This window comes from Pseudorca crassidens, chromosome 1 (assembly GCF_039906515.1).
Source record: "Pseudorca crassidens isolate mPseCra1 chromosome 1, mPseCra1.hap1, whole genome shotgun sequence".
NCBI lineage: Eukaryota > Metazoa > Chordata > Mammalia > Artiodactyla > Delphinidae > Pseudorca > Pseudorca crassidens.
The window spans coordinates 125023106-125046453 of record NC_090296.1 but is presented as its reverse complement, the minus strand read 5'-3'; the positions used below and the strand labels follow the sequence as shown (position 1 = coordinate 125046453).

The 23348-nt window shown below is 48.0% G+C and overlaps 1 protein-coding gene across 1 annotated transcript; it reads left to right on the top strand.

Annotated features, from left to right (window-relative positions):
* The first annotated feature begins 5108 nt into the window (after positions 1-5108).
* Positions 5109-11820, top strand: CRABP1 (cellular retinoic acid binding protein 1). Its single transcript, XM_067755892.1, has 4 exons — positions 5109-5275; positions 5830-6008; positions 8037-8150; positions 11534-11820. The coding sequence occupies exons 1-4, from the start codon at positions 5206-5208 to the stop codon at positions 11582-11584; spliced, it is 414 nt and encodes a 137-aa protein (XP_067611993.1). The 5' UTR covers positions 5109-5205; the 3' UTR covers positions 11585-11820.
* Positions 11821-23348: the final 11528 nt, after the last annotated feature.

Sequence of the window (23348 nt, the reverse complement as noted above, 5' to 3'; positions counted from 1 at the left end):
TACAGTTTCCTCCTTCAGTCCCCTTGCCCTACTGATTTTACTTTCTAAATATTTCTCAATCTGCTCCTTTCTCAGGCTTGAGCCCTCTTTATCTCCTGCCTGGACTGTGGCAGTAAACTCCTCATTGGTTTGCATGCATTAGCGCTCAATCTCCAATTCATCCTGCATACAGGTCACCAGAGGGATCGGTTTACAATGCAATCTGACGAAGTCACTTTTCTCCTTAAAAGTCTTCTGCGGCCCCCACTGTCTTTTAGTGGAATCGACCAAAGTGGGTTTGGTGCCTCACCAGTCTTGCAGGATATTTCACAGGTATGAGATTCCGGAAATGCTGCATACCAAATGCCCTTCTGTAAGATTCATAACATACATCAGCATCTTAAAGATGGTTTCATCATCCTAAACTCCAGCATCTCGCTCTCTAACCATGCCCACCTTCCTGCCAGCCCCCAGGATACACGTTCTTCAACTTCACGGGACATCCGGAACTCGAGCCCCTCCATTTTCTCCCCGCCCCAGTCCTGTCAGACCTCCCTGGAACCTGCTTCGTGCCCAGCATCCCTTCTGTGCAGCCTGACTCACCTCTCCCATTTCCAGAAGGGGCTATTCCAAGGCCAAGAGCCCAACCTTGCAACCTTCCTCTCACTCTTTACAGAAGACCATCTCCTACTTAATGGGGAAAGGAGAGAACTGAGGAGCTCCCTTCACTTCTAGCCCCCTTTCCTCTTGCCTCCCCCTGAAGGTACACACCTGCACCTGCACTCTGGGTCTCATCTTCTCTCCCCTTTACCACCTGTATCCATCTTCTCTTTCTCCTGCATCTTCTACCTTTCCTTTAGTTTCTGCCTTCAGCCTATAAATATCAAATCTCCTCCACCCAAAATGCAAACACCCCCCAGTAGTCCTTTTGATGCCACCTCCTCTCATAACTGCTAATCTCTCTCTCTCTCCTCTCCCCCATATAGCCTTGCTTTTCTAAAGAAGAGTCTACGTTCTCTGCTTCCATTTCACTCTTTCCATTCCAAACTCAACCCGTTGCAGCCTGCTTTCAGACTCCACCACCTTCTGACACTGCTCTGGTTGCAGTCACCTGAGTCACCTGTTCCCTCCCCTGCCTCCATGAACCTCTCTGGAGCAGCTGGTACTGTTGGCCCATCCCTCCTTTTGTACAACGCTGTGCTCCTAGCTGGTAAGACATCCCCCTCTGCTTTTCCTCCTGCTTCCTTTGGCTCTCCCCTGCTCACCTGCCCCCTACACGCTGAGAGTTTCCAAGCTCCACCTCAGCCGTCTGCTCTTCCCTATCTGTGCCCTGTCCCGGGACATCTCACCCACACTCATGGCTTCAACTGCCCCCCGCATGCAACACCCACACCACTGTCTTCATCTCAAATCTCTCTCCAGAACTCTAGGACCACACTGCCCGCTGCCCGCTGCGTCCTGGATGCCCCAGACAACTCACACCCAACGCATCCCAAACAGGACTGATCTCCTGCCCGTGTGCTCCCCTAGCAGCAAGTCAGACCACCAAGTGTACAATCTGGACACCAGGGAGTCACCCTGGTCCCTTCCATCTACTTCCCCTTCCCCTTCCCTGCCAGGCGTAGCTGGTCATACAATATGGTAAGGCCAACCTGGCTGTACAAGGAGAATCACCCTGAAGACGTGTCAAACAGAGCTCCCTGGGCCCTTCCCTGACTTACTGAATCCAAAGCTCCAGGGCCAGGCCTGGGAATCTGATTCCTAGAAAGCACCTCCAGGTTGCTGGGATGCCTGGCTCAAGTCACAGACTGGCGATCAGGAACCACCATTCTCTAACCCGTCCCCTTCCAGGCTCCACTGCCAATAGCACTTCTGCTCGCCCATGCAGGGCACAGCTTCCTCCCTGTGCGTCCGGCAATGTTTGCTCCATCTGACCGATCCTCCACAATGAAGCAGTGGCAAATTTACTTTCCCCAAATGCCATGGGACCATGGCTCACCTCCGCTAAAACCCTTCTATGTGCCCCCCAGGAGCACTGCTTCGTGGCCGTGTGCACTTAGTGGAGTGACTTCTGCTCACCTATGTCAGACATAGGTGAGACAAGGCGCTCCAGCCACGCCAAAGGACACGTGGTCCCCAAACACGCAGCCCTGTTCTACAGCTCCTGGCTTTGCACATGTTCTTTCTGATCATACCCCCTCACTCCCTTAGCCTCTCTGGATAGAATCTTCTTCTTCCTTTTTTTTTTTTAGCTGTGTGTGCAGCTTGTGAGATCTTAGTTTCCCCACCAGGGATCAAACCCAGGCCCCCTGCAGTGGAAGCGTGGAATCCTAACCACTGGACGGCCAGGGAATTCCCTTGATAGACTCTTAAGGCTCAAAACAGGCTGGGCTAAAAGCCTGCCTCATAGGCACTATTAGCCCACATGGAGATTGCAGATTTTCTAGGTTTTTTCCCCCAGTTAAATGTTGGACCCTCAAGATAGGACCTGGATTTTGATTGGTCACTATTTCCAGGGCCCAACCCAGTTCCCAGCTCAGAAAGGGGGCTGGCAAGATTAATGAATGGAAGGGGGAAACGAGAGAAAGAATGAGAGAGGGCAGGGAGGCGCGGAGGATTTGGGGTGATTCTGCCGATCTGTCCTGAGTCCCAGGCCAAGAGTTAGATCTTCCCCCCTGGCAGGAGCCTTGCTCTGGATCCTCAGGCTGGGTCCGCAGAAATAACACAGTGGTAGGGTTTGTGCTGCCCTTTGGCTCTCGGGTTCCCCTAGTAGCCAGGCCAGTGATAGGAGCTGCCCTCCCCCACTCCATGTGACCATTCATAATGTTTGGGGCATCTGAGAAGTCTTAGCCCCTCCTGTCTGCCCTGGCCAGCTCTGAACTTCATTAACAAGGACAGTGGGTTCACAGGACCCCAGGACAATCTCACAGTCTGATCTGGCCGTGCCCTCCCCTTCCTCGATCCTTCTCCCACCCTTGCTCTGTGCCTGTACAATGCACCAATGTCCTCCATCATACCAGCCCCACCCTGGGGGTGGGCCCCTTCATCTGACTCCTCTGGCCCCATCCTCTCTATTCCTTTACCATGACTTCCCCTCCTGCCTCTTTTCCTCTTTCCCCCTTTGCACACCTGCCAGTCACCCCTACAGCTTCCCCTATGGTCTTGACTCATAGCATTGCTGCCCTCCACTGTCCAGCTCCAGCCCCTCCCCTGCCTGGTCTGAAGACGGTGGAGGCCATGTTGCGGGGGAGAATTGGATGGGGGCAGAGGCTTGTGTTAGATGGATGGCACCCCTGTTTTGCCTCCTCACTGTGCAGATACCAGACGCTCTCTAAAGTGGGTTGGATTCTGTGGCAGCCCTATCCTCTGCCTCCCACACTCAAGATCAGGTACATAATCTGTGGATCCTGTGCAAAATGAAAATACAGGACCCCTTGCCCCAAAATGATTAAGAATTTCAAGATGGCAGTAGCAGATCATTGAACCAACCACTGGGCCCTTCCAAGTGCATGGCCCCGTGTGACTACATAGGTCTCACGTCCATAGAGCTGGCTCTGCCCACACCCCTTTCCAGCTGGTGATGGCTCCTCTCCCTTCTACTGTCCTCAGCTGCTTTCTAGGACAGCTCCTCAGGGCCTCAGGGCAGGAGCCCAGCCCCAGACACCTCCAAAGGTCCAGAGCCCTGTTCAGCAGGCACTCAGCACAGATTCCTACAGTCCCTCCGGAAATCTTCACACCTACACTACCTCTGGGCTGCAGGACACATACACCCTTCTCAAATCAGTGCTTATTGATTGAGCCCCACCTGGCTAAGCCTGTGGAAGAGAGGACAAGTTGATAAACCGCTCAGTCCCTGCCCTCCAGGAGTTCAGTTTATAGCAGGATTAAAACTGAAAAAAGAGCAGGACCAAACACGGATTCTGTGGGTTCAGAGAAAAATAATCATATTTGATTAGGAAACGAATTTTCAAAAGAGACAGCATAAAGATGGACTTTCATGAGTGGGCAAGATTTTATTAATCCGAGGAGTAAAAGGGCATTCCAGGGAGAGGGTACAGCAGGGGCAAAGGCTTGGAGGTGGGAAGATGCATGGCAGGTTCTAGAATCTTGAGTTATGTAGTTTGCCAAGGCATACTGATGGCCGAACAGTGGAAAGAGACTGGAAGGGAATTTTAGGGTCTGCTGTGGACAGCTCTAAGAGCTGCGGTGAAGTGTCTGTACTCCTGTACTTCCGTAGAGGAGACACTGAGGGGGCTTTAGCTATGGTGTATATTTGGGATCAAAGGGAGAAGAGAGAAGACTTCCTCCACTTGGCCCTCCCAGCCTGCCTGCGGGCACAAAGCCTCACTTTTCTGCAAAACAGGCCGCTCCTACCCAGGGTTCTGGAGCTTATTCAGTCCACCCCTCTCGAACCGCAGTATGTCTGAGCTACCCGTAAGGGTACAGCAGCCTGGGCTCCCTCCCGCCCTACCAACGTGGAGGACCCACAATCTCGCGCGATCCTGGGTTCTGCGCAGCAGCGCCCAGACGGTGCTGGAGTGGTTTGAGGTTTTTTCGCCACTTGCTCTCATGGTCCTGTTTGTGGTGGTGGTGGTGGTGGTTGTGGTGGTGTTATGGGGGATTGGGGGGGTAAGAGGGGTGCGAAATAGGATCCCGGACTGGGAGTGGAGGCGACTGGGAGTGGGGAAAGGCTCTCAGCCCCTGGCGGACCCACTACCCACTTATTTTAACTTTATATTATGTATATTCTCAAACACATGCAAAAGTAGAGGGAATGGTATAATGAGTTTCCCAAGTCCCCACCGCCTAGCTTCAACAATTTGCCCCTCTTGGCCAATCTTGTTTCAGCTAACCCTCTCCCACCACCCACTTTCAAGAAGGATGTGAGTAGCCTGGGGGTGGCAGAGGCGCCCCCCCACACCCAGAGTTGTAGGAGAGCTGGTGCCAAGCCTGCACCACTGGAGACTGGAACGCCAAGGGGCAGAGTGGGGGCACGGTAGGGCTGGGAGCAGGGCTCACGCTGGGTAGGGGCCGCGGGGGGCGGGGGCGGTGCTGGCGGGGCGGTGCTTGGAGCAGCGCGGGGGTTGGGGGCGCTCTCCCGGAGACTCAAGGCGCGTGGGGCTGGGCGCAGAGCCGCAGTCTCCGCCTTGCAGCTTGGACTGTGCCCGCTGCGCCGCAGCTGTCCGTGCCTGCCGCCACCTTCCCGCTGCCGCCACCACTGCCAAGATGCCCAATTTCGCCGGCACCTGGAAGATGCGCAGCAGCGAGAATTTCGACGAGCTGCTCAAGGCTCTGGGTAAGCTGGCGCGGATGGCGTGCCCCGACGGGGAGTAGCAGCCGGCGGTGCCCCCGACCCGCAGAGGGTGGGCTTTAGGGACCAACACCAGGCAAGAGGGAGTCCCCGGTGCGATAGATTGCGGGCGAATTCCAAGGCACACCCCATCTAGAAGTGGCGAGTAGAGCCCGGGATCCGCGCATCCAGAGAGCGTTTGCTGGATGCTTGGCGCTTTCCCCGACGGTTCGGCCTTTATCTCGTGCTAGCTAATCGCGAGGAGAGGTTATTACTGAAGTCCTAGGTGGGTCAGGGACTTTAAAACTGGCGACTCAGTTTGAGACCAGGCCCTACCACGAAATACACTGTGCTGCTCAGGGAAGGCCGCTTACCCTCTCTGAGCCTCAGTTGCTCACCTCGGGAAAAAAAAAAATCAGGGCGAGGGCAGGGGGAGGAATGAATCAGTTTTAAGGCCCCCATCTATATATAGTCAGAGGGTTTGAGAAGTGCCGGACCAGTCCTGGGACGACTGGTGGGTGGCGAGTCCCCGTGAGTCGCACCCATTCTTCCCGGCGCAGGTGTGAACGCCATGCTGAGGAAAGTGGCCGTGGCGGCTGCGTCCAAGCCGCACGTGGAGATCCGCCAGGACGGGGATCAGTTCTACATCAAGACATCTACCACGGTGCGCACGACTGAGATCAACTTCAAGGTCGGAGAAGGCTTTGAGGAGGAGACAGTGGACGGACGCAAGTGCAGGGTGAGGCCCCAGAGTCTGGGCAGCGTTCCCACGTCCCCGCTCCCTAGTGAACAGCTGCAGCCAGACGAACCCCCGGCTCCTTTTGCAGCCAGTGGCGCCCTTTCCTTGCGGGGCGTGTGCACCGGCTGTTTGAAGAGAGGATCTGTGCACCGCGTTGCCCTGGGCTCAAGAGAAAGGCCTACCCCAACCCCTCCCCAACCTCATCCCTAAGTCGCCTCCCGAGGTGCTAACAGCCGCGCCTAAAGCGCGGCCTCTGGGTTGCACCGCGTTCCTTGCAGGGGTTTCCGCAGCAGCGTTTTGCTGCGATCCTCAGCGCGAGCGCAGGAGGAGGGGAGGAGGAGGAGGTTTCAGGGCCACCAGGTTCCGTGGCCGCGAGGCTGCCACGTTTCCTGCCGCAGGTGGAGCGGCAGCTCTCGAGTCCCGCCCGCCCGGGTCCCTGGGCGCCCTGAGAATGCTCTGGATCCAGTTTCAGCAGTCTCGATGGCCCCGGGACCTCTCCCGCCCGCCCTCAGTTTGGTTTCTTAAAGGAAACGACGGAATCTTTCCAAAAGCAAGGCAGATTCTGCCTGGAAAATGGACTAAGTGCTCTCTCTTAGTCCTCAAGGGCAAGAATTCTGTATTTCTTTGTATATAGGTCCCAGGGTGGATGAACGGGTGGACTGAAGCAAGGGGTTGTAAATTCCTTTTTTAGATGGGCAAAAATTGCATTTGGTTGGTCTCTGGAGTAGAATGGAGGGTTGGCTCCTCATGGCTTTTGAGGACAGATGGAAAAACAATTCGCTGCTGCTACCACTTAGTTTAAAAGTGACAAAATGTCTCCCTCCTCTCCCCAAGGTTTAAAGAAAGAACGAATAACATTCCAGAGAGTGAGAAATTGTTTTTCACCTTTCCTGAGTGGTGCCTGTCTGATCTAGAGTGGGACTCTCTGGGCATGGGGTTTGGGAGGACACAGAGTCACAGACCCCCAGGAGCACGCTGTCCCACAAAGCAATATTTGGCCCCCAGATTAGCACAGCCTGAAAATGATGTCCGGGCTCGGAGCTGGCAGGATTGGAGCCCCAGCCACTGCACCGTTTATAAAAACAAAAGAGCAGGACAGCTTAGAGGGAAGGTCTGGGAGTCTTAAGGTAGAAGCCCTGGCGATAGGCAGGACTCAGTTTGGGGACATCCAATGGTGACTACTGCCAGAGACAGTAATTCCGGTTAAAAAAGAAAAATCAAAGGTTCACGCGACAGCCTGGAGAGTGGGGCTTTATCCTGCCCTGCCTAGTGAATGTGTCCCATGTGTTAGTTAAAAAGCAAGTATGTGCACATTCAGTACAGCCTCGGAACCCAGCTGTTCAGCATTTTGCTTTGTGCAGACGCTGGGGAAAACTGCAGGGAATCCCTCCTTTTGCCTCCTACCTACAACAGAATGAAGACCCTTCAGACTTAAAAATTTTTTTTTCTAGAGACATGTAACCTGGAAAGTGGCTGTGTTTTTATCCTCAGAGTCAGAGACACTCAGGTTTATCAGAGCAGGCTGTGTGCTGCGTCTGATGAGTGCAAACAGAAAGGAAGGCATTATCCCCAAATCCATGCAAGGAACAGAGCTCCTGATCTGCTGACTACAGATGTGGTTACAAATATGGTGTCTTTACCATTCTAAAATTTTGTACTTCTGATATGAGGAGCTTCTTGCCTTGAATAGCCAAATTGCTTGAAGGGATCGTCCATTTTGACATAAACGAATCATTGCGTGCCCTCAGTTTTACTCCTGGAGGTGTAAAATGTGCCTGAGGCTTTGCTGCTTCGGTGAGTGTGTGTGTGTGTACTTGTGTAATACAAGGTGTATTTATACCCCATAAAATCCGCAGTCAGCCCTCTGAATTTAGGCTCCATACAGCACAGCACAGAAGGTTCTGAGCCCTGCTGACAGGGACCATGTGTTGCTTCTCTGCACAGCAATTATTCTCCCATGCTCATTGTTGTCTCTGCTCCCACTGCCAAGAGTGTAATTAACGTCACTAATGGTTTTCCTGCCCGCAGAGTTTAGCCACTTGGGAGAATGAGAACAAGATCCACTGCACACAAACTCTCCTCGAGGGGGACGGCCCCAAAACCTACTGGACCCGCGAGCTGGCCAACGACGAGCTCATCCTGGTGAGCGAGGCCCCTTGACCCTGAAACAAGCCCTCAGTTCTCCAGATGTTGCCTGTGGGGGGCCCCAAGATCATCATCTTCACTCATCCATTCAGGGAGAGACACTCTTTGCCCTGGGTTAAAATGTGAGCAGAAAGCTTGAGATGACAGTTTAGGTCAGAGGAAATCATTGTTAGATGGTTGGCAGGAGAGAGGAGTGGCTCAGAGGGCAGAGCAGGGCCTAGAGACAGGCTGCCTTGCCGGCCTCTATACAAACCCATGCATCCCTGTGGTGACTCGCTGACTTGCTTAAGCCGGCCTCCCCTCCAGCCGGGCTCCGAATGCTTGGGCTCTGGGAGGTCCCAGCGTTCACTCTGCAGAAGGGATTCCCCCCACCGCCCCACCCCCTCCTCATTCCCCATTTTGCTGCCTGGGAAAGATTTCAGAAATTTTAGTATGCCTGCACTGAGAGCCTTAAAGAACATTTTTACCCCCGGACTTATAAACTCCAATGGACTTCGGGAGCCAGACAAGTATAGTGATGCTAATTTGGGGCAGTCACAGTGTTAACACAATGTGGAGGGTGGGGCCTTTAGAACCGAGGAGGGTGGACTCTACCTTAAAGGTAATCAGATCGAAACATTTTAAACATCCCTGGCCACACAAAATATACCTGGTGAGGCCAAGTTAGAAACCCCTGTAGTTTAATCACACACCTCCTCCCCCTTTATTTAGGTACAGGGGCAAAGAGGACAGAGGAAAGGACACCTCCCTGCCACTCTCCCTTTGTGTTTCAGAACAGACCAAGCTTTCCTTGTAATACCCTTCCCCGTCCCCACAACGCCCCCACTAGAAAAGGGGAACGCTGTTGTAGGTAACCAGGAAATGATATCCTTTGTTCTCCGTCAGACCTGTTGTTAACATCTCCACTCAAAGACTACCTGCCTGCCCCACCCTAGCAAGTGTCACCCTGAAATGTCGGAAAAGGAGGTGGCAAGGAATGCTAGGACAGGACTCGCTGTGTGACCTGGGCATGGCCCTTCCCTCCCTGAGCTGTAAAATGAGGGGTTGGGCTAAAGTTTGATCCCTGAGGTCTCTCTCAGCCCTGAAATTACGTGTTTATTCTGCAAGAGGACCCTAAATTGAACTGTCTCTATTACTTTAACGGAGGCTGCTTGATCTCACTCGCTCTCTCCCCTTGTCCTTCCCTGAGATGATTTCACATACTTTCTTTCATGAGAAGGGACTGGCTTCATTTGCAATCTGGTTCATGTTGTTTCAAGGACAGGAATAGTTGATGGGGTTGGGGGAGCAATTTGAGGCTGAGACATGGAAATTTAGGAGGAAAAGGCACATAGGGTTCATTGGTCCAGGGATAGAAAATAGGGAGATGATTTTAGAGCTCTTGAGTGTAGCTAAGGGTTAAGTAGCGCATGGGCCCAATTCTGCTAGGAGAGCTCCACCACTTCCAAGGCTCCCACTACAGCTCCACCCATGCATCCTTCCCTGGCTCCGCAGACGTGCATATGAGCCTCAAAGGGCGGATTCATTCTTGGCATTTGGGTTCTAAAATGTGGGCTTTTGTTCCAAGGGTTATTATCATTAATAAATCCAAATGTAGGGAGATGCTGTCTCTGTATAACAAGAGGAAATTTATTCTAGTTCACTTAAATAAGCTCTCCCAGCACCCCCAGCTGTAAATTGCCTTCCTTTGAAAATTGAGTGTAGTCCCTTAAACGACTCGGGCACATTATACGAGAGTTTCTTTCAGGAACCTCTGAGCATAGTCTGCAGGCTGAGAAGGACATTTCAAATGGGATTGGAAATGTAGAGATTTCTTCTCGTTGCGTGAAGCCATTTGTTGGCCTGGGGGAGGTGTCGGTCATTCCAGCACAGGTATAGAGTCCAATCCCCAAACTCTGGCCTTCCACGTGACCCTCCATGGCCATAGAGCTGGAAGAGTTTCAGAAAACTGACAAGGTTCTGAGCGGTCTGGACATCTGAGAGGTGAATTTCCATGGGAACCCCCGCTTCACCCTGCCCCAGCACCCAGCATCATCTGCATTCCTCACTAATAAGGAAAGGGAATAGGACAGAGAAGGTGTCCAGAGCAGGTACAGCTGTGCCGGTGTGATCAGAAGTTCCCTACTTAGAAAAGAGGCTGGTGATGGGCATTTGCTTCCTTCATAATCACTGATGACTAGTATTTCCCTGAAACACACATGTTTGAATAACGTCCCAACTCATGTTCCCTGAGAGCATCTCATGGTCAACTGAGGGACCCGGGGAAAATCCAAGTATATTCAAGCTCTGAGTTCAGGGCTCTTAACTTCAGGCCCCTTTGACAATCTGAAAGATAGGGACCCTCCCACAGAAAAATGTACGTCTGCAAACAAACATATCTACGTCAGTCTACAGAGTGGGGAAATTCTGTTTGGTTTTTTGTTTTAATTTTGTGGTTTTTTTAACATACATATTGCTTTCTCTGTTCCAATTGCCTGTGAGAGATCTAGGAGAGCAGGCCTATAAATAATTGCTAGTTTTTGGAAGAGTTGAGACAGCTTACTTACAGTGATATCATTTCAGAGGCCAGGAGAAAGCCGTGCTCCTCCATTCGTGGAATGATCTGTGTCCTCCCCACAGCAAACAAACAAACAGTCACAGAATAGTAGCTGGAAAGAGCTGTGGGATCTTGTTCAATTGCACCCCTCCCCTCAACTCCCTCCCCCCTCCATCCCCAAACTGTCCAAGAGACCAGAGCAGTGCCCCAGCTCACCCAGCTGTGAGTTGCAGAGCTGGGTCTGGATGCCAATGACACTGTGCTTTTGCAGTTGAGACCATGTTTCTAGCTTGCAGGTAACCTGAGTATTACTTATACAACATCTCAGGCGTCTCCCAGGCTTGACAGTTGCTTCCTGGAAGGTACTTCTACACCCTCCCTGAAGCTATCCTACCTGGCTGGTCAGTGCTGAACCCCAGGGCTCCAGCTGCCCAAGCCCCTTGCTCTCTTGAAGTCACTTGAAAAGAGACAGAACCACTTCAGAAATGTCCAATATGGCATACTCCCCGCCACCCACTTCAGTTTAATTTAAAAAACCAAAGCCAGGAAACTTGCATTTTTTATGTCAGCATTCCCAGGTTCCAGAAGTAGTGGAAAATTGCATACAACATAATTCTATACCCCTGTTGCCTCTCTGCCAATACAGAGTGTAAGGGAGGAAAAAAAAAAAGAAAAAAGAAAGAAAGAAAGAAAGAAAACCCTTAGGGCTGAACATGAGTGCACCGCACAGGAAATTGAATGTCTGTTACAGAGTTTTTAACAGGGCAGTAAGTGGCCTTATTAGCGATCTGCTTTAAACATTTTTGCACAGACATCTGCACTGATTGGTTTTCCTTCTCTGCAGACGTTCGGCGCCGATGATGTGGTCTGCACGAGGATTTATGTTCGGGAGTGAAGGCGGCTGGCTTGCTCCGGCTTTGGGGGTGGATTCATGTTCCCCTGAGGAATGTCATAGTTCTGAGCTGCCAGTGGACCTCCTCTTCCCCAGTATCAACATTAGGTGATCCTGTTTTCCCCACGATAATGCTGTAGTGTTTCCCCCCAAGGCTTCGTGCCTCTGTGTCCCTGGTGCTCCATAGTTTGGCATCTCTATGGTTTCATCAGCCATTAAACTGGTTGTACACACCTCAAGGCTTTCTCCTTCTTTGGACTGACTCTTCGGTTTCCACACAAGGTCATGGTGTACCTGTTGACCCCAGCACTGCATTGGTCTGTGTAGTGATTTCTGCTTCTGCCTGCTGCCCAGGTGCAGTGCTTGGAGCATACGGCAGGGGTTGTGAGCTGGGCTTCCTCTGACAGGATTCACACTGCAGATCCAGGTGTGTCTGGATCTCACAGTGTTGTTTTTTAATTGAATTAGCTGATATATTGGTGGTTCCCAGCAGGAAAGGGAGGGCATATTCAGAAGGGTTAACTGAGGAGAGCTCAGAATGAAGGGACTATTTGCACAGGCATTTACATGGACGGGATGAAGAGAACCAACAAAGGATGGTGAGACACTCAGAGACAAGCAGCAGGGAACCGGTACTCCCCTAGACAGAGGAATAGAGGGGTCACCAGACCACAAGAGCTATAGCCTGGGAAAGAGACCACCACCCTGTAGGAGCTGTGGCAGTACACAGAGGAATGTGATCACTGCCAAAACAATGGCCCCAGTATGTGGGTAGATGGAGGTTCAGAGGGTCGGGGGAGAGTCTCTGGCTTGCAACAAGGGCGTTAAATATCCTGACCTCCCAATTTTCAATCTCTGATCTATCTGTTCTAACCACTGGCCAAACCCATCTGGAATCTAGAGGGCAAGAGAGTGGGGAGGGGGAGGGAGGGCGAGGGTGCTGCCCACAAGAGTCACCCTCCCAGGACATAGCCAGGAGAAGAATGGATCCCAACATGCAACAGGACAATGATCCACAGTCGCCAACTTTAGCATTTGAAAATTAGATTTTACATGAAAATCTGGACTTCTCTTTCCTTAGGAGAAAAATTGGGAAAATCTGGCATCTCTCATGGGGCCACAGGTGGCTTGGCAGCGTCCCCCTTTTTAAGTGGAACTTACATCCTCTGCCTCCCCATGGGCCCCACCATGGCCCCTGCCCTCCTTTACGTTGACTGCCCGGCTTCTTGGGCGTTTCTCCTTGCCATCCTAGGCACAAGGGTTCTTGGCAAAGCCAGGCCAGAGTTGGCTGATCAACAGTGTTTGGGCATGGATGAAGCCAGAAGACAGGGACCCTTAAAGAGCTCACACCTAAGCTGATGGAGCCGACACCTAAGGCCCAGGTGCCACCACCTGAGTGTAAATGAGGACACCTTTACCTGACTTCTCACACCTCTGCAGCCCAGAACCCTACTTTGCTCATGGGGGACCTCAGCCTCCTCTCAAAGACTCTATTGCTTACATCTAAGAGGAGTTGTCTGATGACTTCTTGGAGGAAAGGGGCTGGAGGAGGACCCCTAAGGAAGGGGAGGACCTGGGCTGCTACGCAGCACCACTGGTTCACTTAGACTCAGAACATAGTCCGTAGCCTGTTTCTCTTGAATCCCGTTCCTTCTTCATTTTCCAGAGGAAAAGGCACAGTGTTTCTCATTCCCTCTTGCAACACTGCTCATGGGACCTTCACGTTCCATGGAACCCAGTATGGGAATCGCTGCTATAAACTTCAACCTTAAAATATTTGTGTGTACACACATTGCATATGATATATAATATACACATACATGTAGGATGAACACCTACACAAAATATCACTGTCATCAGAATAGTCTCACTAGAATGCTGCTCTAAACATGTCACTCCCCTACTCAGTAATCCCCATGGTCGGAAACAGAAAGGTCAAACCCTGGCCTGGACTTCAAGTCCTCCAGGACTTGGCCTCACCAGGTAAAACAGAAAGAATGAGGGCTTTGGTGTCTGTCAGACCTGGCTCCAACTCCTGGCCACACCTTTAGTTTACAAGTGCTAGAAACCCAACCCCAACCAGCCCCAACAAAGAAGAAGGTACGCTGCTACAACGGCTGAACCTTGAAAATATTGTGCTAAGTGTAAGAAGCCAGTCACAAGGGACCACATAGTGTATGATTCCATTTATATGAAATGTCCAGAACAGAGAAATCCATAGAGACAGAAAGTAGATTGGTGGTTGCCTAAGGCTGGGGGTGTTGGGGGAAAAAGGGAGTAAAGAGTTTCTTTGGGGGGTGAAGAAAATGTTCTAAAATTGATGTGGTAATAGTTGCACAACTGTACAAATACACTAAAAACCACATTTTAAATAAATGAATTGTGTGTAATGTGAATTATATCTTAATAAAGCTTTTTTTTTTTTTTTAAGGAATGTGCTGACCTCCCTGGTTGTGAGGAATGCCAGGGAAGCTCTCAGGACTCAAGCAAAAGCTGCAGGAGCTGGGCCTTAGGGCCTAGAATCTGAGGCAGAGCCCCTTCCATACCTCTCCCTCCATCTCTTACTCCATTTTGATTTCCTTACAGAACTGGTTCAGGTCACATGACCACCCCTGGACCAATCACAACTGAGGGGAATAGGGTACAGTGATTGGCCAGGCCTGAGTCATATGACCTCTCCTGGGCTAGTGGGCAAAACTGTTAGAAAAGGGAGAAGAGGGGAAAATGAACTGGTAGGCAGGAACTGTGATTAAGCTATCCTCCATGCTGACTAGCAAACCTTGGGTAAATTATTCAACCACTTTGAGCCTTGGCCCCTTGCTATTGTAAAATGAGGACAATAAAACCCACTTGGCCTGGTTGGTGTGGAGATGAAAGGAGTTAAGGTTTGTAAAGTACCAAGAGCTTTATAGAGTCCTACATAATCCTTGCCATCCAGCCACATGGGTCCAGACCCTGATCCCACTCCTCTGAGTGGATCTTTTTTATTTTGAAGGCCAGCACCCACCTCCTTTAGGGCATCTTCTCTCCCTGTCTCTTGCCCCCACATTAGGCTCACAATTACAGACTGCTTTGTGCAGGCAGGGCTTCTATTGTGGTCCTGTGTTGTCATTCCACATCTCCTTGGTTTCTGACATTTTCCGCCAACCAGCCTGTGTGGTCCCGGAGTCCAGGAATGGTTGCTTAAACATCCCTGCTTCCCCCCGCCGCCCCCCCCCCCCCCCACCGCCGACTCTACCCCAGCCCTCCACAGGGCTTGGCAAATGGAGATTACTCTGTAAACATGTGCTGATTATCTGACTGATGGAGGCCCAACTTTTTTTTTACAAGATCCAAGCCTTCCTGAATGGATGTCCACAAGGAAAGGCAGACGTAGGGAGTAAACAGCAGTGCTCAACTCAAACACCATCCAACACCAACAGCAAGAGTTGTCTCTACCCTCAGGTAGATGGTATAATACACATACCATATTATATCTCAGAGGCAGGGGGGCAGAGATTACAAGACCCATTTAAAAGAAAAGGGTGAATAGTGCAGGAAACCCTGCTCAGGAGCAGGAAAACTTGGAAGAAGCAAACTTACTGATTGCCTGTCCCAACAGCTGTCCCAAACCCCTCTCTCCCTTGCCCACCTCCCACAGTATAGACTGGGAAAGTCAATGCTTATTCTCCCAGCTTGCATTGAGTTGAGTATGTGACCCAGTTCTGGCCAATGAAACATAAATGGAAGTCTTCTAGGGGGCTTCTGAGAAAGACTTTTTCTTCCTGATAAAAGAGGAGAGACTGAGGAGGTAACTTCTCTTTACTGCCTCTAATATGGTGTGAAATTGTGATGCCTGGAGCTGGTGTAACCATTTTACAACCACGAGGAAAAGAGATGCCAGCTCAGAGTCACTGAGATAATACAGCCCCTAATTTGGATGTACTGCTATGTGATTAAAAAAAAAAAAAAAAGCCCCTGTTTGCTCAAGCCCCGTTATTCAGTGGCTTCCCTACTTGCAAGTAAAAGCATTGCTAACTGATACATGGAAAGAAGGACAGGGGTCTGTCTGACTTGCAGATTTCTAGGAAGCCTTGTCTTGATGATGACCACCAGTGCTGTGGAACTGGACAATGTGTCATCTTGCTCAAAGGAATAAATAATGTCAAAATATTCTATGGGGGCTTCCCTGGTGGCACAGTGGTCAAGAATCCGCCTGCCAATGCAAGGGACACAGGTTTGAGCCTTGGTTCAGGAAGATCCCACATGCCACAGAGCAACTAAGCCCGTGCGCCACAACCCCTGAGCCTGCACTCTAGAGCCCGCGAGCCACAACTACTGAGCCCGCGTGCTACAACTACTGAAGCCCGAGCGCCTAGAGCCCGTGCTCTGCAACAAGAGAAGCCACCACAATGAGAAGCCCGCGCACCGTGACGAATAGTGGCCCCCGCTCACCGCAACTAGAGAAAGCCCACGCAGCAGCGAAGACCCAACGCAGCCAAAATATAAATAAATTTTTTAAAATTCTATGGAAGTTAAGACCCCATGCATATTATAACATCTTTCTCAAGTCCCTTTTACTTCAGTCCCTTCTCCTCCTCATGACAGCCAACATTTCCACAAGTAAACAGCGGATGTTATCCAAGAAAATGTAGGGCAGCCAACCTACAGATGCAACCTTCGCGCCACCAACCTAACACCTCCCACCACTTTCACAGACATCTGTCCTCTAAGAATACACTCCAGGGCTCTCCCCTTCTTTACTGTAACTGCCCATTTGTGTCAGGAAAGTCCTTGGATCTTGTCAAAAACATCCCTTGCCTCTATATCTGTCCTCCCCAATGTCCAGCAAACACTCTGCACTAAGATAAAAGAAATGCAGTATGTCACTGGGTGAAAAATTAATCTTCACAAAGTTCCACGAGGGTCAGATAAATGTAGGTCAGAGTAGAGTTGAAATCTTCTCTGACTGAAAACCCTTAAATTGGATGGACAGTTGTGCTTATCCCAACCCATCAGAGCCCCATCACTTGTAAGCATACTCAACCGTGAAGAGATGGAACTCAGAGAGGGGAAATGATTTGCCCAGGGTCATCACTTTAGGTGCTCATCAAGATCAGGGAGACTTCCTTCTCTGGATTGAGGTTTGTTTTGTTTGGGTTTTTTTTTAACTCTTTATTATAGAGAATTTCAAGGAAATTTAAAAATAATTCCTAATATCATCAAATATCCTGTGAGTGTTCAAATCTTCCTGACTGTCTCATAACTTTTTTTTTCCTATTTGTTCAAATCAGGATTGAAATACCCATACTTTGTGACTGGTTGATACATCTCTTAAGTCTCTTTGACTCTATAAGTTCCCCACTACATCATTTTATTTTTTTATAGTATATTTGTTGGAGGAACAAGTTGTTTGTCTTGTAAAGTTTCCCGTAGTCTGAATTTTGATGATTACATTTCCAGGGTGTTGTTTAACATGTTTTCTGTCTCCTTGCAAATTGGTAGATCTAAAAGCTCATTCACATTCAGGTTTGATTTTCTTGGCCAGAATACTGCAGCGGTGGTGGGTCTGCTGTACTTCCCTTAGAGGACTCGTGGTGTCTGTTTGCCTCTCTTTCTGTGATCTTAGCAGCCATTGGTGACCATTGCCTAGATCCATGGTTTCACTAGAGGTTGAAACATGGGCCTATTCTAAATTTATCACTCTTTCTTCACTTATGAGCTGGAATATTTCCATTAAAAGATAATTTCTCTCATCTACTATGTGGTTATCACGAGGTATAGTTTATATAGGAAAAGCAGAATGAATTATTCTTTCCATGTATTTACTAGTTTTCAAACTAATGAATTGGTCCTCCTGGCATCCTTTAAAGATGACAATTGTATTTTTGTTTTTGTTTTCTTTTTGAAAGTCACTATGAATTTGTGGATCGAAACATATTTGATGTGTTTTAATTCATTGCAGTTGCTATCCTTATAGATGCTAAAAGTGTCCTGTCTTTGGCCCGTGGGAGCCTCTTCAATTTCCCTCTTGAGTCTTTCGGTAGGATCCTAGTCATCTTTGATAAATTCCTTGCCATTTGGTATGACAAGATGCTCCAGGCTCATTTTGTACATTTCCTGCTCCAGACCTGGAATCAGCCTTTTCTCCAAGGAGTCCAGTCCTTATAGGAGGCAATGATATTTATAAGCCACGATCTAGGAGCCAGGAGAGGGGTCCACTTCTGATTCTAAGATAGAAGCCAGAGTTCTATCTGGCCCAAGAAGCAGGTATCAGACAAAAGAGTTACTCTGTAGTCCTGTGTTCCCTTTATCTTTTGCCCAAGACAATGATAAACAACATTCAGATGTTGCCAACACTGCGGTCAGTTTTCTGAGAATGACATCTCTTCCTTCTTACTCACAAATCTGAGCAGTTTCTGACCAACCCCTTTGTGGTAGAGGCAGTAGACTTGGAAACATTTGTCTGCAACTCAGCACCAAGCTCTGAGAGCATCTGCTTTAAAGAGGACATGACTTGATGGGCAGTTGTCACTTACAATCAAACTTCTCTTACCCCATGGGAGGCAGGCTTAATGTTCTTTCCTTTAGTAGGAAAATTAAGCATAATTTCTGGGCAAAGAGCAAATTCTCACAAGGGTTCTGCAAACATTATATGTCATACTTGTTACAATTGGGTAATTTATCTTTCTCAGAAAGTTAGCTACAGGACTTGGAGAAATTAACTTAATAAGAACATAGATCACAGTCACAATTTTATAATTCCATTTGTTTCCTTGAGAGGAAGGCTCATCAGTTATGGTGAATGATGGGGAAGGGTTTGGGTCCCTAAAGTGGAATTTGATCAGGGTCTCCAAGAATAGTCATACTCAGGGGAAGTGGGATTTGGGACTTCTAGCATTAAAAACGTTGGCTTCAGAAACAATGTGCAGGAAAAAAATATTGAATCATGAACTCTTACAAAGAACATAATGAAAACTGAAAGCTGCAAGAAAGTTTGGGGGAAAATCCAGTTCTCAGAAATACACAAGATGAAATTAACGCTGAGGTTTTTTTCTCTTCCTATCAGGAGTATGTTCAGAAAAATATTAAGTTCCCTTGACCATTAAAAAAAGAATTGTAATGATATAGTTCAATGCTAAGAGCACGTCAGGAGACCAGAATTGTAAGCCTGTCTCTGCCACTAACTTGCTCTGTGACACTGGCCTGCTTGCAACCCCTCCCTGGGCCTCTGGCTCCCCATCTCTGCAAAGCAAAGGTTGCCAAATGTGGACAGAGGCTGACTGGCTGCATATGAATCACCAGGGAGAATCCAAAATGTCCACAACAAGGAAGTGGTTAAATCAACCACAATAAGCAACATCATGGAATTCGCTGCAGCTGTCAAGCAGAATAAGGCAGACATATGTGTACTGATGTGGAAAGATGTCCAAGCTGTATTACATTTTTTAAAGAATGAGTGATGACCTTGTTTAATGGGGGAAAAAAAATGGTCAGCTCTTTCCAGGAAAAACACAAAACCCTCAAGGACACACACCAAACTGTTAATAGCAGTTACCTCTGAGGATTGGCCATTTTTACTCTTATTATTGCTGTATTGCTGGAACTCATTTAGAATGAGCATGTATTACTTTTGTAATTTAAAACAAATTTTCATTTAAAAAGTGAGAGATTCTGCAAAAGAAAGCTGGAGTAGCAATACTCATATCAGACAAGGTAGACTTTAAAATAAAGACTATTACAAGAGACAAGGAAGGACACTACATAATGATCAAAGGATTAATCCAAGAATATAACAATTGTAAATATCTATGCACCCAACATAGGAGCACCTCAATACATAAGGCAAATGCAAGCAGCCTTAAAAGGAGAAATAGACAGTAACACAATTGTAGTGGGGGACTTAAACACCCCACTTACACCAATGGACAGATCATCCAAACAGAAAATAAATAAGGAAACACAAGCTTTAAATCAGTGGTCCCCAACATTTTTGGCACCAGGGACTGGTTTCGTAGAAGACAATTTTTCCGTGGATGGGGGGTGGGGGGAGGTTCAGGTGGTAATGTGAGTGATGGGGAGCAATGGGGAGCGGCAGATGAAGTTCACTCGCTCACCTGCTGCTCACCTCCTGCTGAGTGGCCTGGTTCCTAACAGACCATGGACTAGTACTGGTACAGGACTGTGGCCCAGGAGTCAGGGACCCCTGCTTTAAATGACACAATAGACCAAATAGACTTAACTGACATTTATAGGACATTCCACCCGAAAGTGGCAAGATACACTTTCTTCTCAAGTGCTCACAGAACATTCTCCAGGATAGATCACATCTTGGGTCACAAATCAAGCCTTGGTAAATTTAAGAAAATTGAAATTGTATCAAGCATCTTTCCCGACCACAACACTATGAGATTAGAAATCAATTACAGGAAAAAAAACTGTAAAAAATACAAACACATGGAGGCTAAACAATATACTACTAAATAACCAAGAGATCACTGACGCAATTAAAGAAGAAATAAAAAAAATACTAGAAATAAATGACAATGAAAACATGACAACCCAAAACCTATGGAATGCAGCAAAAGCAGTTCTAAGAGGGAAGTTTATAGCAATATTATCCTACTTCAAGAAACAAGAAAAATCTCAAATAAACAACCTAACCTTATACCTAAAGCAACTAGAGAAAGAAGAACAAACAAAACTCAAAGTTAGTAGAAGGAAAGAAATAAAGATCAGAGAGGAAATAAATAAAGTAGAAAAGAAGAAAACAATAGCAAAGATCAATAAAGCTAAAAGCTGGTTCTTTGAGAAGATAAACAAAATTTTTTTTTTTTTTTTTTTTTTGCGGTACGCGGGCCTCTCACTGTTGTGGCCTCTCCTGTTGCGGAGGACAGGCTCTTGACGCACAGGCTCCAGACGCACAGGCCCAGCGGCCATGGCTCACAGGCCCAGCCGCTCTGCAGCATGAGGGATCTTCCCGGACTGGGGCACGAACCCGTGTCCCCTGCATCGGCAGACGGACTCTCAACCACTGCACCACCAGGGAAGCCCAAGATAAACAAAAATGATAAACCTTTAGCCAGACTCATCAAGAAAAAATGTGAGAGGATTCAAATCAGTAAAATTAGAAACAAAAAAGGAGAAGTTACAACTGACACCATAGAAATACAAAGGATCATAAGAGAGTACTACAAGCAACTGTATGGCAATAAAATGGACAGCCTGGATGAAATGGAAAAATTCTTAGAAAAGTACAACCTTCCGAGACTGAACCAAAAAGAAATATAAAATATGAACAGATGAATCACAAGTAATGAAATTAAACCTGTGATTAAAAATCTTCCAACAAATGAAAGCCCACGACCAGATGGCTTCACAGGTGAATTCTACCAAACATTTAGAAAAGAGCTAACACCTATCCTTCTCAAACTCTTCCAAAAAATTGCAGAGGGTGGAACACTCCCAAACTCATTCTACGAGGCTACCATCACCCTGATGCCAAAGCCAGACAAAGGTATCACAAAAAATGAAAATTACAGGCCAATATCACTGATGAACATAGACACAAAATCCTCAGCAAAATACTAGCAAACAGGGCTTCCCTGGTGGCGCAGTGGTTGAGAGTCCGCCTGCCGATGCAGGGGACACGGGTTCGCGCCCTCGTCCAGGAAGATCCCACATGCCACAGAGCAGCTGGGCCCATGAGCCATGGCCACTGAGTCTGCACGCCCGGAGCCCGTGCTCCGCAACGGGAGAGGCCACAACAGTGAGAGGCCCGCGTACCGCAAGAAACAAACAAACAAACAAAAACAAAAAACTGTCACCATTTGCAGATGACATGATACTATACATAGAGAATCCTATAGATGCCACCAGAAAACTACTAGAGCTAATCAATGAATTTGGTAAAGTTTCAGGATACAAAATTAATACACAGAAATCTCGTGTATTCCTATACGCTAACAATTAAAGGGCAAAAAGAGAAATTAAGAAACAATCCCACTTACCATTGCAACAAAAAAATAAAATACCTAGGAATAAACCTACCTAAGGAGGCAAAGACCTCTACTGAGAAAACTATAAAACACTGATGAAAGAAATCAAAGATGACATAAACAAATGGAGAGATATACCTACCATGTTCTTGGATTGGAAGAATCAATGTTGTGAAAATGACTATACCACCCAAAGCAACCTACAGATTCAATGCAAGCCCTATCAAATTGCCAATGGCATTTTTCACAGAACTAGAACAAAAAATTTTACAATTTATGGGGAAATACAAAAGACCCCAAATAGCCAAAGCAATCTTGAGAAAGAAAAACGGAGCTAGAGGAATCAGGCTCCCTGACTTCAGACTATATTACAAAGCTACAGTAATCAAGACAGTATGATACTGGCACAAAAACAGAAATATAGATCAATGGAACAGGAGAGAAAGTCCAGAGATAAACCCACACACCTATGGTCACCTAGTCTATGACAAAGGAGGCAAAAATATATAATGGAGAAAAGACAGTCTCTTCAATAAGTGGTGCTGGGAAAACTGGACAGCTACATGTAAAAGAATGGAATTAGAACACTCCCTAACACCATACACAAAAATAAACTCAAAATGGATTAAAGACCTAAATGTAAGACCAGACACTATAAAACTCTTAGAGGAAACATAGGCAGAACACTCTATTTATTTATTTATTTTTGGCTGCACTGGGTCTTCATTGCTATGTGCGGGCTTTCTCTAGTTGCGTTGAGCAGGGGCTGCTCTTCATTGTGGTGCGCAGACTTCTCATTGCAGTGGCTTCTCTTGTTGCGGAGCACTGGCTCTAGGCTCATGAGCTTCAGTAGTTGTGACAGGCAGGCTCAGTAGTTGTAGCTTGCAGGCTCAGTAGTTGTGGCTTGCAGGCTCAGTAGTGTGGCACACAGGCTTAGTTGCTCCTTGGCATGTGGGATCTTCCCGGACCAGGGCTCGAACTCATGTCCCCTGCTTTGGCAGGCGGATTCTTAACCACTGCACCACCAGGGAAGTCCCCCAAACACTCTTTGACATAAACCACAGCAACATCTTTTTCGACCCACCTCCTACAGTAATGAAAATTAAAACAAAAATAAACAAATGGGACCAAATTAAACTTAAAAACTTTTGCACAGCCAAGGAGACCATAAGCAAGATGAAAAGACAACCCTCAGAATGGGAGAAAATATTTGCAAATGATGTAACTGACAATGGATTAATCTCCAAAATATACAGGCAGCTCATACAGCTCAATATCAAAAAAACAAACAACCCAATCAAAAAGTGGGCAGGGGCTTCCCTGGTGGCGCGGTGGTGGAGAGTTCCCCTGCCGATGCAGGGGACACGGGTTCGTGCCCCGGTCCGGGAAGATCCCACATGTCGCGGAGCGGTTAGGCCCGTGAGCCACGGCCGCTGAGCCTGTGCGTCTGGAGCCTGGGCTCCTCAACGGGAGAGGCCACAACGGTGAGAGGCCTGCGTACCGCAAAAAAAAAAAAAAAAAAAGTGGGCAGAAGACCTAAATAAACATTTCTCCAAAGAAGACATACAGATCGCCAAGAAGCACACGAAAAGCTGCTCAACATCACTAATTACTAGAGAAATGCAAATCAAAACTACAAGGAGATGTCACGTCACACCAGTTAGAATGGGCATCATGAGAAAATCTAAAAACAAATGCTGGAGAGGGTGTGGAGAAAAGGGAACCCTCATATGCTGTTGGTGGGAATGTAAATTGGTACAGCCACTATGCAGAACACTATGGAGGTTCTT

What these genes read in the sequence shown, in the direction of transcription:
- CRABP1 (XM_067755892.1), top strand. Translation starts at nt 5,206, where the DNA reads ATGCCCAATTTCGCCGGCACCTGGAAGATGCGCAGCAGCGAGAATTTC. An exon ending in CGAGCTGCTCAAGGCTCTGG is followed by an intron (nt 5,276 to 5,829) that starts GTAAGCTGGCGC and finishes TTCCCGGCGCAG; the next exon opens with GTGTGAACGCCATGCTGAGG. An exon ending in TGGACGGACGCAAGTGCAGG is followed by an intron (nt 6,009 to 8,036) that starts GTGAGGCCCCAG and finishes TCCTGCCCGCAG; the next exon opens with AGTTTAGCCACTTGGGAGAA.